General features: G+C 39.5%; 1 protein-coding gene across 6 annotated transcripts in view; it reads right to left on the bottom strand.

Moving 5' to 3' along the window:
• Positions 1 to 15,759, bottom strand: part of DGKI (diacylglycerol kinase iota) — a 197,241-nt gene that overhangs the window by 67,135 nt on the left and 114,347 nt on the right. For 4 of the 6 annotated variants that reach the window (XM_068190841.1, XM_068190842.1, XM_068190844.1 and 1 more), the window contains 6 exons: positions 13,126 to 13,181; positions 12,188 to 12,250; positions 11,885 to 11,958; positions 10,469 to 10,580; positions 7,918 to 8,117; positions 4,458 to 4,520 (listed from right to left, as the gene is read on the bottom strand). In XM_068190841.1, the coding sequence (XP_068046942.1) occupies positions 4,458 to 4,520; positions 7,918 to 8,117; positions 10,469 to 10,580; positions 11,885 to 11,958; positions 12,188 to 12,250; positions 13,126 to 13,181 (568 nt within the window). The remainder of the gene's footprint in view (positions 1 to 4,457; positions 4,521 to 7,917; positions 8,118 to 10,468; positions 10,581 to 11,884; positions 11,959 to 12,187; positions 12,251 to 13,125; positions 13,182 to 15,759) is intronic. The other 2 variants (XM_068190843.1, XM_068190847.1) reach the window with 1 other exon arrangement.

Here is a 15,759-nt window from a genome sequence, read left to right as displayed (position 1 = left end):
ATTCCAGAAACACATCAATCCACAGAATTAAATCCTAAATGTCATTTGCCTCATGAGGATGCAAATAAAGATTGATGTCAAATAATTCTGTTTGTTCATGTTTATTATTTATAATGTTTTCATTTAAGCACAAACCTAAACATGAATCTGCTCCAAGATCTTTCATCTAGAAAACATACTTGGCTATTGATGAAGTCGTGACTTCCTCCTCTCACCCCTATTAATCATCCAGCAACAAGTGAGAGGATGCCAGACAGCTCACTTGGAGCACAGCTGGTTTTCCTAGGACACGTGCTCCCGCCCCCAGTCACCCAGGGAAGGGCACAGGCAGAGCAAGCTTGGGTCCTGCCCAAGCCTGGCACTCCTGCACAGCAAACAGTTACATTTCTGCCATGCCACCAGCTTGATTCAGCTGGGGAGACAGACTTGTAAATTATAAATACCCCAATCCCTATTTCAATTATTTATGAACCCAGTGAACCATTTCTTACACTTCATGTCTCCACAGAGAAAGGAATAATAAGAATGAACAGTCCAACAAGTCTACAGAGTCCAGTGATAAATTTCTGGTAGATATTCAAGAATACAGCCAGCACCATCCTACACACAGATTTTAACATGATTCAGTAAACAGAGAAGGAGATCTACTTCCTCCCATACAAAACATACTTGAGTTAAAAAAAAAAAAAAAAAAAAAAAATCAGTCTTTTAGGTGATGTTTGCAGTGAAAATGAATGATTAATGAGTTACCTGTCTCCTAGAGAAGAAATAAACATGAAAAATTAATTAAGTGTTCTGGCGTTTAGAACAATTGGAAATAGGAAAGCTGTAGCTAAAAGAGAAAAATGAATTCACCTTACTTTCAAGATCACATTGACAGAGCTTGGAAATGATACATTAAAAATAAGTTTCTGACAGCATCTATCTACTTGAAACATAAGAACTGCCACAACAGAGCAGACTCATTCAGTCTCTTCTATGGACAAATTTCAATGCTTCAGAAATGTTCCCTACTATTTTAAGGTGAAGCTCTTGCTAAGCTCTTTACCTAAAAAAAACCAAACAAACAAACAAAACAACCCCTTGAAATTATAAGCTCTACCGTACATTTTTTTCTTTCATTTGGGAATCTGAGCTAGATGAGCAGCCATGTCCTAGAGTGCTGGGCCAAAGGACAGTCCCCTTAGTTAGGAGAAGCATTGGAAAGAAAAAATAAACCGCATAGATGGAATAAGAATTTCACAATAGAAAAAAATAGTGTAATAATAATAGTAATAGTAATGATAAGTGGGGGGTAGGTAAAGTTGCAAACACGAGAGAAAGAAATGATGCACAATACAACTGCTCACCACCCAACATATCCCCAAACAGCAGTCAGACCCCTCCCAGCTAACTCCTCCAGTTTACATACTGGGCATGACCTTCTCTGGTGTGAAACATCCCCTTGGCCAGTTTGTGTCCAAGCACTGAGTGCAGCTCCTCAGCAGCAGGGTGTGAGACACTGAAAATAGTGTTTACTTGGGATAAACACTACTTAGCAACAGCCAAAACTCTATTCTTGCCATAAAAAAAAAAAAAATATATCTGTACAGCTACTAGGGAGAAAATCAGCCATGTCACAACCAAAATCAGGACATAAGTGTTATCCCAGATAAGCCAGGTTAGTTAATTCTTTGGCACTTTCTTATCTCACAATTGCTTCAGCAAACACTTAGCTTTGTAGAGGCTAGACCCACACAGACTCTTAAAGTACAGACATATTCTGAAGTGCCCAGTAGAATTCTGGAACTTGCTTTTCTTCTCCTGCATGCTAACTGTGGTTCTCTCACACTTTCCCCTTCCAAGCACAGGGGGTTCTCCATAAGTAATAATCCCTCTAAACAGAATTATAGAATTTTTGGGGTTGGAAGGGACCTTAAAGATCACTTAGTTCCAGCTCCCTTGCCATGGGCAGAGACACCTTTCACAAGACCAGGTTGTTCAAAGCCTGGCCTTGAATACCTCCAGGGATGGGGCACCCACAACCTCTCTGGGGAATCTGTTCCAGCACCTCACCATAAAGAATTTCTTCCTAATATCTAATCCAAACCTACCCTCTTTCAGGTTGTAATGATTCCACTTGTCATTACATGCTCTTGTAACTGATCCCTCTCCATGTTTCTTGTGGGTTCCCTTCAGGTACTGGAAGGCCACAATTAGGTTACCCCAAAGCCTTCTCTTCTTCAGGTTGAACAATCCCAATTCTTTCAGCCCTCCCTCATAGAAGAGATGATCAATCCTTCTAATTGCCTTGGGGACCCTCTGCTGAACTCATTTCAACAGGTCAACATCCTTCCCTTGATGGGGACCATGAAGGTAGATGCAGCACTACAGGTGAGATCTCACAAGAGCAGAAGAGAGGGGCAGAATCACCTCTCTGGACCTGCTGGCCACACTGCTTTGGATGCAGCCCAAGATATGGTTGGTTTTCTGGGCTGCCAGAGAGCACAGGACAGCTTCATGTTCAGAAACCCACAAGTTAAACAGGAAAAACTGATGAAGAAATGAGGAAACTCAATTCCCTATAAATCATGTTTCAGAAAAAAAAGGAGGTATCTCTAAGCATTTTCATCCTTAACTCTGCATTTGGAGAACAGCTCACTTTCTCCCTTACACCTTGCCTCCTACTGTTCTTTATTAGACTCTCCTCTTATAGACAGTAACCATATTTGACCTGAGAAAATTGATTTTGTTTGGCATTCGAACCTCTGAAAGCAAAAATATTATTTTCTATTACCCTCTTCTTATTCACACAGGTTTCATACACATACTCTGCTGCAACCATTACCACAAACTCCATAAAGGAGTAGTATTTACCAATACAGTGATATTTGTAGATATTTGCAGATTTTGTAATTGAAAAAATAATTACAGCCTACCCATCGTGTTTATCCCACTTGTAGAAGAGCTGTAGGACCTACACAAGTAAATATCTTCTTTTTCAATGGTAATTTTCAGCATTCCTTTGCATCAACCACACAAGACAATTGTACTCTCACATATGCATGTTCTCATCTCTGAACATCCAGCAGGAAAATGCAAGTTTTCACATTCCTTTTAAAAGACCCTCTAAAATACAACACTGGTATTTACTTACACACCTTGTATACACATTTGCTATGGATCACACTACAGTTCTACTGTCTCTGCAAAAAAAGGCCATATGAGCCTAATAAATTAGCTGCCCCAAATTCCCATGCATCTCCTGCTGCAGAAATCCTGGCATTTATCTAAGACAGGCTGTAATCCATCACCAGGTCTCAGTAGGATCTGCCCTGCTGTTCAGTACTACGTGGAACTCAGTCTGCTTCTATGTTGTTCAACAAGAAAAAAAACAGAGCAGTGTTTGAATCTCAAAGCCATCATAATCCAAATCAAATTTCCCTGTTACCTCATGGGTTCTTATTTTAATTTGCCAGACACATTAACTGGCAGCCCCAGTGCAGCAGCATGTTTAATCTATTTTTACTGATTTTAAGATACAGAACATCTTTGACTTTCAAATTAGTTTGTGGCTCGCAAGTCTTTCTCTCCCTGCTTTATTCTGACAGCTGATATCAAATGGGACATTAAAATGAGCTGCATCAAAACTTGGAGGTCATTTTCCAAGGGATATCCCTGAGCTTGGAAATAATATTTGTTCTCTTAGACACACAGATCAGTGTTCTCTGTAAGAAATAAGGGTTGTCTCAACTTTTTTCTAGAGGCTGATTTAGATGCTGAATTGGTGAGGCAAGTTGGTTTCATTACTTTTTGCTTGTCAGCAGAATACAGCAAACTGGACCCACGGAAAAGGCACACCAAACCGGACATCTTTCCTTTTTCCAAAATAACAATGAAGTACTTGCAGGTTTCTGAAGTTTCACAGAATCACAGAATGGTTGAAGCTGGAAGAGACCTCTAGAGGTCATCTTGTCCAACCCCTGCTCAAGCAGGAGTACCTAAAGCAGGCTGTCCAGGACCATGTCCAGGCAGGGTTTGCTTGTGACTAAAGATGAAGATTCCACAATCTCTCTTGGCAATCTGTGCCAGTGCTGTATCAGCCTTATGATGAAAAGCATTTTTTCCTCATGTTCAGAGGAAACCTCCTGTGTTGGATTGGAATGATCTCATCTCAATTCTTTCCAGGAATGGTACCTGGCATTAAACTTCAGATGTGCCTGTTGCTATGGATGTCTGGGGAGCTGGCTCATGGCTGAACCTGGTCACCATCACCAGACAAGTCCTGCTCACCTTACTTGGCTACTGTGGAACTGTGCCCTTCCTGGCAAGATCCTGTGCCCATCAGTCAATGCTGTCATCTGAGTTCCCTCTTCCCATTTTCGCTGGATTTTACTGCCCCATCTCTCAGCTGAATAACACAGGGTATTAACAAAAGGCTGTGGAACGTATAGAGAAGAAAAAGGCCGGATACTCACACAGTGAAGGAATCAGGGGGAGCCGAGACTCTCCTCAGGTCAGCAGACTGCACTTTATGGATACTACAAGGCAGCAGGAAATGAGTGGCCAGGAGAAAAACAGCACACAGTGAGGACAGACAAGAAAAAAAGGTGAGAGAGAGAGAGAGGAGTGGAAGACAAGAAAGAAAGAGAAAGACACACAACATTTAAACAGAAACAAAAGGAATGTGTCACATAAAAGTTGAATGAAGGGACATGCAGAGCTCTGAGCTCACACTAGGAAGCCAAGAGCAACTGAAGACATGCAAATGGAGAAAATCACTGCTATGTGGAGCACAGGAGCTAAAGACACAAGTGAGCACCAGTGAAAAGCTCAGCACATAAATATACAAGACAAGGAATCCCAGAACTTCTTCCACAGGCACTGAAAATTTTCAAGGCAACAGACTTTGGAAGCAGGTCCAGAAACACAAATATCAAAGCTGATATCCAGATGGATGGAATTGTCTTCAAGGGTTGACCAACTCTAATTACTGTTTAAGAAAAAAGTACTCTTACTGGAGATTTTGTATCTACAATGACAAGTTGCTGTTTTCATTTCTCTCGCTCATACCTTAGGGAAACTTGCATTTTATTAATATTCACCTTTAGTGTTTATATTCACCTTTAGTGTTTATATGAATTCGCCTTTAGTGTTTATATTCAAATAATCCCTTTCTTTTTCTTGTATGTATCAAATACGCTTTATCTAAAAGCTCTTCCCTCTTCTTTCTCTTCCATTATGCAGGATGTTCTCCCTCAACCCAAACTAAAAGTCAATGAGAGCAAAATACATTTTGCAATTCAGGAAGTGTTCATTAACTGAAACTCACTGGGGAATATACTATGCAGGAGTTTCTAATCAGAAAATTATTCCTGGAAAAGCTGAACCACAGTTTCTCTTCTTATTCCCCATAATTTTTGATATAGCTCACAACAACCACATCCTTGGCTCAGTCACAGAAAACCAAGCTGTGTTGTCTCTTTCACATGCTACCACGATCAATAGTGGTGAACAGGAATGAGAACTTAGCCAACAAGTGTTCCAAGGAGAAAAAAAAAAAAAACACCCACAGAAAAAAGAGGATCAGGACAAAAAAAAGATACAGAACAGTGTAAAACTTCTTCAAGTTAAGTCTTTTTCTACTCACTTCCACTTCTTATCTGGCAATAATATCAAAGCTGATAATAATAACAACTCTGTATTTCTGTGACCAAGATAATTTTCTAATTGCTGTCCTGGCAAGGAGCTCAAGAAGAGCTGTCCAGTAATTAAGGATAGCTCCAGACCCGCTGACTTATCTCACACATCTAGCATTCAAATGATAGTAATTAAAAAAACCTTCATCTATCATGTTCAATCCAATACAAGGCCTTCTGGAAGATTCCAAAAGAACAGGGAGTTATAGCCTAGAGATCAAGTTAAAAAAATAGATAAACATGTTTAATTACAAATGTCTTCACTTATGCAATACTACCAATCAGTATCATATTGATGAACTTCCTACAATACTAATATGCTTCCTAGATTTTAACTTTTAACAAGTCATTTACTTTTTATCACAGTAGAAGAAGATTCAAGTCCTCTCTCCTTCCTTTTTAACACCTCAGAGCAAAGCACATACACAGATATATATAGAAATAGATGTAAATATCTACGCACACATTTTGTGATATGTGAAGCTGAGACTACAGTTCCTGACAGATCATTTGCATTTTCCCAAGCCACAGATCTGCAGAAAAATACCTCAGCCAAATCAAAGGACTCTGACAGCAATTTAGTGTACCGTGGCACATTTAAATCAAGCTAAACCACGAAGAATATCCCCTTGACAATTGGCATGTACTACAGATCTGTATTTCCCTACCACAGTTTAAATTTAGACGTAAAAATCCAAACCTAAGCTATGCTAATTATCAGTTTGAAATACCATGGATTCATTTTTTACATTTGCATTAGTCTCCTTCAGTGCATAAAAAGATGTCCCAGGGCTGCCCTTTGCTTTATTCTAGCTTTCACTAAAGATTGAGGAGTTGTGGTTGGGTGAAATTGGGCACTACTGCCCATAGTCAAGAGTCTGCTATTCTCTGCTGAAGAAAGATGAGTATACTTTATATATTTTCCAGGCAAATAGAAATTGCATGCTAGAGGAATTGGTTTCTACTGCAACTTGAAGCATTACTCTCAGTAAGAGAGCAGAGTGCTAAATTGAACAGGAACACATTGAAAGTAACCAGGGTGGCTTTGATTACATTAATAGATTGATAGCCAGAGGATGACAAAATACTCTTAAGGGCTGAATCTTTCTCCAGATATACAGCTGTAAGGGAGGCAACTTTTAAGACAGGTGAAAAGAAAAGGTGTGCCTAAGACCTTGTCCTTTTTTTTTCCAGTTATATGAGTTAGTCTTTTGGAAGGTATTGCATCTCTTCACAGAATCTGCCTCACCATTAAAATTGCAATAGCAAAATTCCCCCACCCATCTCCCCAGAAATATTAAAGCATCAGTGCATGAATGTTTGAATTAAATGTGGATCCTTAATAACTTTAGGGCATTAGTTCAGTATCTTTGGATAATGGATAGACTGTTTTGTTTCACATTTGGAATATTTGATGAAAAACAGCAAAGTCCCTTGCAACATTTATTTTAACAGCAATAAAGACCTACACAAGAATTGCAATAATACCCTCTAAAAATAATCTAAATTATTTTATTGGATGGCCATTCTCATAGGTCAAAAATTGACTATTTAGGTCTCTTCTGATTAAATTATACCTGCAGTGCTTGTAAAGAACGTTTCATCATGAAAAGGAATGTTAGTCCTGTGCATTCCTCTTACAAGCTACTAGTTTCCAATCTTAGCTTTTCTCTAGTCATATTTTCAATACTCATTTCTCATTTGGGTTTCTGTACTGGAGAAGGATTTCCTACAAAGTACAAACAGTTTTTTCAGGACATTCAAATCTTTCTCCATAGACTCTGCCAGGCAGCATGTGCTCACAGCAGAGACTAAAATATGTCCTGATTAGTTCTTGATTGTGGCAATTTCTTACAGGGTCTTCAATGCAGCTTAAAAGGCAGATCAATAAAGCTGAGAAACTAAAAAAAACTTCAAGGGCAAATGGCATACATATGCAGAACCATCAGAAGCCAAGGGGCACAATGCCAAGCCTGCAGAAACCTCTTTAAATAAATAAATACATAACAGAAAGATAGAACAACCAGTCTAAAAGCAAGACAGTGGTAACTCAGAAGGTAAAGAGTAAAAGAAAGTCAGATAAGTATTTGCAATAGAGTGAAAAGGGACTTCAGAAGATGTGATTTTTTTAAATTTATTTTTCAAATGCGCTGCAAGTCCAGTACATGCAAAATCCGTGACAGAATATGCTGCCCCACACGGGCCTCCTGCCGTTAGGACATGCACATATGCAACTCACTCATTCAGCAAAGGCATGGACGTTCTCCTCTTGCTTTTCTGCACCATGTTGGCTTGGTTCCTTAAGGAGATCCGGATGAGGGAGGGAGCCAGCCGACAGGGCTCACCGTCCACTTGCATGGGGATGGACTTGTACGTCAAAAGCGTCACCTCCCGGCACTGATGCAAGCGCTCTCCGTGACCACCCACCTGGAGAGCAGCCTGCAAACAGCAAACAAAATACACAAACAAACAAAACACCAAGCAGGAAAAAGATAGCTCAGAACAGAAGCAGCTGAGGCAGTTAACAAATCCAAAATGCTACTTTGCTGGCAGCATCCACTACACAGTACCCCATACCTAAGCTATCCTGAAAGAGCACAATGAAAGTGTTTTCACCCCAAAACTGCAAAGCAACAAGCAGATATCTAACCACGTGCATTGCAGGACTCATCATCTATATATACACACGTGTGCACACACAAATTAGTAACTGTGTTCATTCTTAAAGCTTTCTATTTGTTTTGGTTGGTTTGTTTTTACAATAACAGTCATGCTAATAATTATTTGCTCTTTAAAACAACATCCCTAATTAGATACATCTGGGACACAGACAAACTATTTCCCCTTCCTGAACAGAATAGTCCTTAATATGAGTTAGATAAATTTTTTATTATGAAAGCTTGCACATCAAGTCAACCTCAACATTAGACAGGCTGAAAAGAGCAAGCAGAAGGACCTTGTTAAAACAAGTAAACATCATGTTAAAGAATTCACTTCAAAGAAATTAAGTAAGGAAGACAATGAGTAGATCCTTCAAGTTCCAGGTGTACATGTTTGGGCAGAAATGTATTTTTTTTAAATGAATATGAGTATTATGTGACAATTAACTCACATGTCTCAGATACAGAAAAAAAATCTCATATTAATGCAATGCTAACAGAGAACAGTGCAAACACAAGTCAAGGCCTGTGCACTTAATATTATGGAACAATTGACTGTGATCAATAATATAAGAATGCTTTTTATAAAGTAGTTCTTTCCCTTGGTTTCACAGACCCACTGAGGTACAACAAGCATGTCTGAGATATACAAGGCAAGTCAGGATTATATCAACACAGTCTAGGGTTACAATCCTTCTTCAGCATCATAACCAAAATACACCTGTAGTCTCACAGTTCTCCTTTAAATAGAAACAGAAGCTCAAAGGGCCCTACTTCTTAAATTCAGCCCCAGCCGAAATTGTTGGTAGCTTTCTAGATCTGTCTAGCCACTTCCATTGACTAGAACTGTATTAGTGGCAAAAACAAACAAAAAAAAAAAAACTCATCTGACTGAAAACTGTCAATTTGTACATGCTATAGTTTTGACAGCATTTTCAAAACCATGTCCTAAAATCCTTTTCATTTTTATTCCACAACATCTACTAGGCTAATAAACAATTTTTTTATTTTCCCTAATCCACCAGGCCCAATAAAAAAAAAAAAAAAAAAGTCCAGGAAAGTATCCTTAACCCAGAGAAACTTTGAAAGAAAAGATTGACCAAGACTGCCTGCTGCTCACTTTGAAGATCAGATTTGCCTGAATTTCTCTTTGACGAAACAAACACCAATATTGTGGGTACTTACTGAAAGTGATATGGACTGAGGGCAGGTCACACAACAAAGGAGTTTAGCTAAAACAGGCTTCTCCATCTTTGTTTTAAACTGGGTTACATGAGACAGCAGCAAAGGCCTACAGGTGTGGAGCTAAGTGTGAGCTATAAAAACTTGCCAGCAAGTCCAGCTGAGAGCCTTCTGCTGGCCACACTAAGCCCAAGCTGCAGTGCCTTAGGTAGGCTGGTGCTAATATGGGGATAACTGCCAACTCTGGCTGCATTTAACCACCCCCTGAAGACATTGTCACAGTGTCTGCCATTGCAGGACACCAGGGTATTTAGAGGAAGATTGCTTTTATGGTAACTCAATTTAGTTCACTTTAAGGACAGCATTGGAAGAAAGTGCACTGACAAATTAAAATTGTTGGCTGACTTTCCTTTGTCTATCAAGATAAAAAGAAGAGATAAAATTCATGCAAGAAATACGAATAAAGCCTTCCACAGCTATTACTAAAGTTTCACAAGATTTGTAGTGAGCATATGGAAATTGTATGTCCATATAAATTTATATAATATTTCATATTTCTATACCAGCTATACTTAAAAATAGACTTGAGGGCCATAGAATGAAATATACAAAAGCTAAAGAGAGAAAGGAGTGTTTATTTGATCATAGAACACTGCCACAGTAAAATCATGACTTCATACTCTTATACTGTTCTTACTGTAATAATCTTGCCATTTAACTTCAGAGCACTGCACATGCAAATCAGACATATTTTGCAAATAATTCTTTTTATTATTAAATAACACCTATCAGAAAATAACTATTTGGCTCTACCATTTAACAGCAGAGCACGCTTTGGCCTTATATGACCATGGGGAAACACATCTGTTTTTTAGTATCAAGGAGTATTTTGCACTCTGCAGGGCTGCCCACAGAGCTCTCCCAGCCTGGCAGCACCCCTGTACTCACCAGCGAGGCCATGGTGAACCCGATGACTTCGATGTAGCCATCGTCGTGACGCTGGGGCTCAAAGTCTCTGTGGTCACCAGGGTTCCCCCAGGGCATTGTGCCAGCACAATACCTACAAGAGAGAGGTTTGGAGAGTGAGTTGGAGAAAGCAGCTTGCCCTGATGGGTCCTGCATTTTTGCTTGTTCTTTTTGTTCCCAAGCTGATACAATACCCTCAGGTGTATCCACCATAAATTTTATCAGGTTCCTCTCTGAGAGGAAAATGGGGAAACACCAGGAAACAGGTCCTGGAGCAGCAGCACTCCCTATTTGCTTTGATTCCTTCTGGTAAGCTGTTGAGCCATAAAGCTGTTTTGCCCCTCTTCCCCCTCTCCCTGCTAGCTCAGCACAAGGAATGCAAAACGTTGCATAGTTTGAGGAGGCAGGGAGACATAAGAAGCTGGAACAGATACAGCTGTGGCATCTCTCTTTTCTACCATCAAAGAATAGATGTGAAAGTGATCTGAAAGTGATATAAGGGGGAACTTTGGAGAGGTGGCACCAAGCAGAAGCTTGCACTACAGGACTCAAAAGATTAAGTGCTTGGGACTACCTGTGGAGCAAAGTAGGAGGCTGTCTAAAGCAATGGTCTCCAAAGTGGGGTGCATGCACGAAAAATCCACAACTGACAAGACAATTAGAGTGTATGAAGAAAAATATTACTTTTACTTTCAATAAGGAAGAAAACATTAAAAACAATCAATTGTTTGCTTCATCTTTATGACATTCTTAATTAATATTTGTGCATGCTTTAAATTGCTTGTAATGCTAGAATAGAGGTACATGTATAAAATTTATAAATATACATATATTGGGGTGGTGTTTAAAAGCTTTTGACTGATAGAAATAAACAATCTAAGTTTGGAGACTACTATTCTAGAGAGCAGGAGATCAACAACTTTTGATAATTAAGCTATATTTTTATTAAGGACACCTTGTAACATGTTAAAAACTATGACTTCTTTCAGCAGTTTGGGATTCCTTAACTGGTAAAATATTTATCCTTCCCCTCTCTCCATTTCCGTCCCCTCCTCCCTTTTTTCTTTTTTTCCACACTTTGATTCTAATTAAGCACAAGACCTGTTCCTTTACTAACTTGTTTGCAGGTTAGATGCACAGCTCGTCAAAGTGTGTTTGTTAAGCATTTCTACTGTATCAGGATATTCAACTTTTTAAGGAACAGTTTTGCTGCACCCTGAGCTCTGATGCCATTCTGCTTAGCTCGTTATGAGCATTATAAGCAGCCAGCTCTCAACAAGGTAGCCCAGAGGCAAAATGCTTCCTGTACATTCACCCAGCCTAGGACAAGTGGTAGGTGTCTCTTGGAAACTATTGTTATTTTTCTTGTATAACTTCAAGAATCTGTCTTGAGCTTACCTGGGTATGTTTAAAAACACTATACACTGGAACTTCAGCTCCTGGATCTTTGGAGTCAGGTCTGTACCATCACACTGCAAAGCCAAAGTGACAGAGCACAGAGAAATTGCTAAATGGAGCCACAGACAAGAGACGTGTTGCTGCTTTGTAACAACTTTCCCAAGACTTTCCTTGGAATGTGTTTCAAATATCATGCTCAAAACTGAAAAGTAACAGAGCCATTAAACTCTCACCTCACTCTCTCTCCAAACCTCCACCTCCATCCCCTTCCCACAATACTATGACACAATTTCTTATACTCACCACAACTTTAACATGCTTGGATAAATCTCTTGAGCTTCTTTGCAGAAAGTCTGTAAAGGCTGCCTGCAACAGAAATCAGTGCAGGAATTGTCAACACTTCCTCTCTTTTTTTTCCCCCTCAGTTCTTATCCCTCCACAGAGCTAATTACCAAAATGACATCCTTTGGTCAAACTTACTCTCTCAGAAGACATGATTTGATTTTGTTGTTTTAAATTGTGATACTTCTGCTTTTGAGAGCTTAACTGAAAAAAAAGTCCTTGGACACCCAAGTGCAACAGTATCCTGGACCATTAAGCACAAATTCTTTCTCCCTTATTTCCATACTTAAGGGACATGGGTACAGTGGGTGTCATCATTCAGAAATACATTGTACGCCATTCATTAACAAGCTGGTTTTTGCTCTTAATGGCTTTAGAATAAAGTATTGTCCATTTGCCTCCTGGATGCACAAGTGAGTAATTAAATACGTGCATATTCATCCATCATTAATCACTCAAAATATCTGATTTGTGCCCTGCACTCCCCACCACACTACATCCAAGACTGCTCCTCAAAGCTACAAAGATACAGGCCAAAACTTCGGGAATTCCTCTAGGAAAGTCAGTATCAATGCAGTTCCCAAACCCTGAAAGAAGCAGAGCTGTGCCTTGAGAAGCTTATGAGCCACAAGCAGAGGGACCAAGATATGACCAGGACTGTGTCCAAAGGAGTGGCACTTTTCTCACTTGCCCAGCTCTGTATAATAACAGTACTAGAGGCTCATTTCTACAGACACCTGCGTGTGGCACTGCCAGAAACAGCATGAGTGCACTGGAAATTGTAACAGGCAGAATGAAATGGCATGAGCTCCTGATGTGAGAAAGTGAGGGGGAAGGTAATTAAGAAGACATTCAAGCAACTAAGCTAACATCATTCTGTAAGAGAAATATGTACTTACCCCGGCATAAAACATTTTATTTCTAAATCGGCTGTTGAATTTCTCTGGATTTGCTTCTGCGAAAGGATGAAAAATAAAAGTAAAATACCCTAATAAAACTAGTAGACTTCATTATACCTTCAAATTCCCTGCAAGCACTACAGTGCTTTCAGTGTATCACTCATAGAAAATATTACCATAAATATGTTTTCCATGTGCGAGTCCCCCATCTGTGCATTTCTCTGCTATCAGATTTCAAACACTGATATTGAATCCATCCCTTTTCTTGTAGAGAGTGGAAATAGAGCAAAGAGGTAACAAGAATTCAATCAGTTAATTTAACACCTCTCAGACTATTCAACTTATGATCCCTCAATAAAATTAGTAGAATTTCTGTTCCTAACAATGGGGAACAAATCTGTAAGAATTATTAGAAATTTATGAAACAATAACCCATGCTTTGAACCAGGAGTAAAGCATTAGTAAATTACAAGATGAAACAGCCCCTAAATTCTGATGTGTTAGAGTTACTAAGGAATAGACATTTCTACCCAAAGATTTCTGCAGAAAAAAAAATGAAAAAATAAATTGGTTACTTTAAAACCTATTTAGAAACCTATTTCATTTTGATTAGACTCCAAGAGATGGATAATTTTAAGTTTAGTAGTAATGTACATCTAATGGTTAATGATTCTCACTGTTAATGTAAATGTGGCAGTGTCCAATCTTGAAGTTTTCAGTCTTCAACTGCCAACTGCTAAATCTTGTTGTACTTCCCTGTCAGATTAAAGAGCCTTCAACTATCAGACATTTTCTCCTTGAGTAAATACATATAGGCAGTGATTAAATTGCTTCTTAACCTTCTTTCCAATAAGCTAAATGGAGCTCCCTTAAGCTCTCAATATAAGGCACATTTCCCAGAATACAGTTCATTCTTGAGCCTCCTTGGAAACTGCTTTCCTGTTTGTGGCATCTAGAGATTCTAGAAGCAGCCCTTCTGACCCCGTATTCAGTGTTAGTGCCAACTACTCACCCTGGCTCATTGATTCTCTAGTGAAAACATCACTACTACCAAGGCAGTCCTTCTGGCTAAAGCATCACATTAGTGTGGACACATCCAAATTACCTCTCAAATGACCACTTAAAACAATGCTTCCAGGTCTCTTCAAAGCCACTACATCTCACAAAATATGGCTCCATTTTGTGAGAATGAGCTGCTTGAGGTTTCTGATTTGCTCGTTGGCTCAGTTACTATATCTGTTGCTCTGTCACAGGTGACTCAAACTCTGTCAGGGCCACTTCTACTTCAAACAATGAATTTAACTGCATAAGTCAATCTCATCTCACTTATTGAGCTCACAGCTCTTTGTAGAGAGTCTCAACACTCGATGCTAAGCAGCAGAAGGCTTCTGAAGACTTAGTGCCTGTGCTGCACATTCTCTCATGTGAGTATCCCTGATTGTTCCAAACAGCAGACACCACAGCACTGGACCTTACATGGATCTTATGACTAAAGCCCCAGTTTAGAACAGGGAAAGGAATCTTTCTGATGTCAGGGATTCAGCAGTCCCTCAACCTACTGGTCCTACTTCTGCCAGCACAGATGAGCATGGGTAGGGAGGAAGGACTCTGCGATGTAAAATAGAGCCTTAAGTTGCTTAGAGTGTAACTTTGATTGTAGAAGTAAATTATTGAGTGCATATCCAAGGCTTACTCCTTCCTCACCATTCCTAAACCATCAAAGAAGTAGAAAATGGAATGTGTTCAACTCTGTTTGCAGTGGGGAAGTTTCCTGCAAATGAACAGTCCTGCACAGCTGAGGGATCAAACGGCATGTCAGCAGGGATAAAGTAAATTGCATCTCCCATGCTCTACCAAAGCATAAGGATACCAATGGAGGAAGTTGTAAAGAGCCAGTACACAGAACACTTCTCAAAGAAGCAGAGCTAAATACGTTAGACTTGGATCCAACCCTCAAGTCTCAATCTGATTAGTCATAAGAAAAGTGTGGAAGTTGCCATGGAAAAGGCCACATTAATATATAGGTTCCTCTGAGACACTGCAATCATTGCTTATTGTAAATATAACAGCTGAGCAATATCTACTGCTTACAGTGTCCTGCTAGGCTGAGAGCTCATATCAATGTATCTTATTTTGATTTTCAGGCATGATATTCATTTGTTGTAATACTATATATGATTACAATAGTTCCACATAAGCAAATGTATGCAGCCAATTACCTCAAGAGCACAAATGTACTTAACATTTTGCTACCATTGCTAAGAATTTCTCTGGATTATCATCAGTGGTAAATAGGATCATAATCTGCTTTGCATTGCTTAATTCACCAAGCCACAGCGTTCCTTGGGCTGGAAGGAGCCTTTAAAGTCCATCTAGTCCAACCCCCTGCAATGGGCAGGGACATCTTCACCTAGATCAGGTTGCTCAGAGCCTCATTCAATCCAACTTTGAATGTTTCCAGGGATGGGGCACTCACCACCCCCTGGGCTACCTGTGCCAGTGTTTTACCACCCTCGTTAAAAACTTATTCCTTATATCTAGTCCAAATTTACACTATTTTTTCTTAGAGCCATTATCCCTTGTCCTATTGAAACAGGACTTATTTTTCCTATAAATCCCCTTCAAGTACTGAAA

This window comes from Anomalospiza imberbis, chromosome 5, assembly GCF_031753505.1.
Source record: "Anomalospiza imberbis isolate Cuckoo-Finch-1a 21T00152 chromosome 5, ASM3175350v1, whole genome shotgun sequence".
In the NCBI taxonomy this organism is placed as follows: domain Eukaryota; kingdom Metazoa; phylum Chordata; class Aves; order Passeriformes; family Viduidae; genus Anomalospiza; species Anomalospiza imberbis.
The sequence above is the reverse complement of the archived record's forward strand: the minus strand, read 5'-3'. Positions and strand labels throughout refer to the sequence as shown.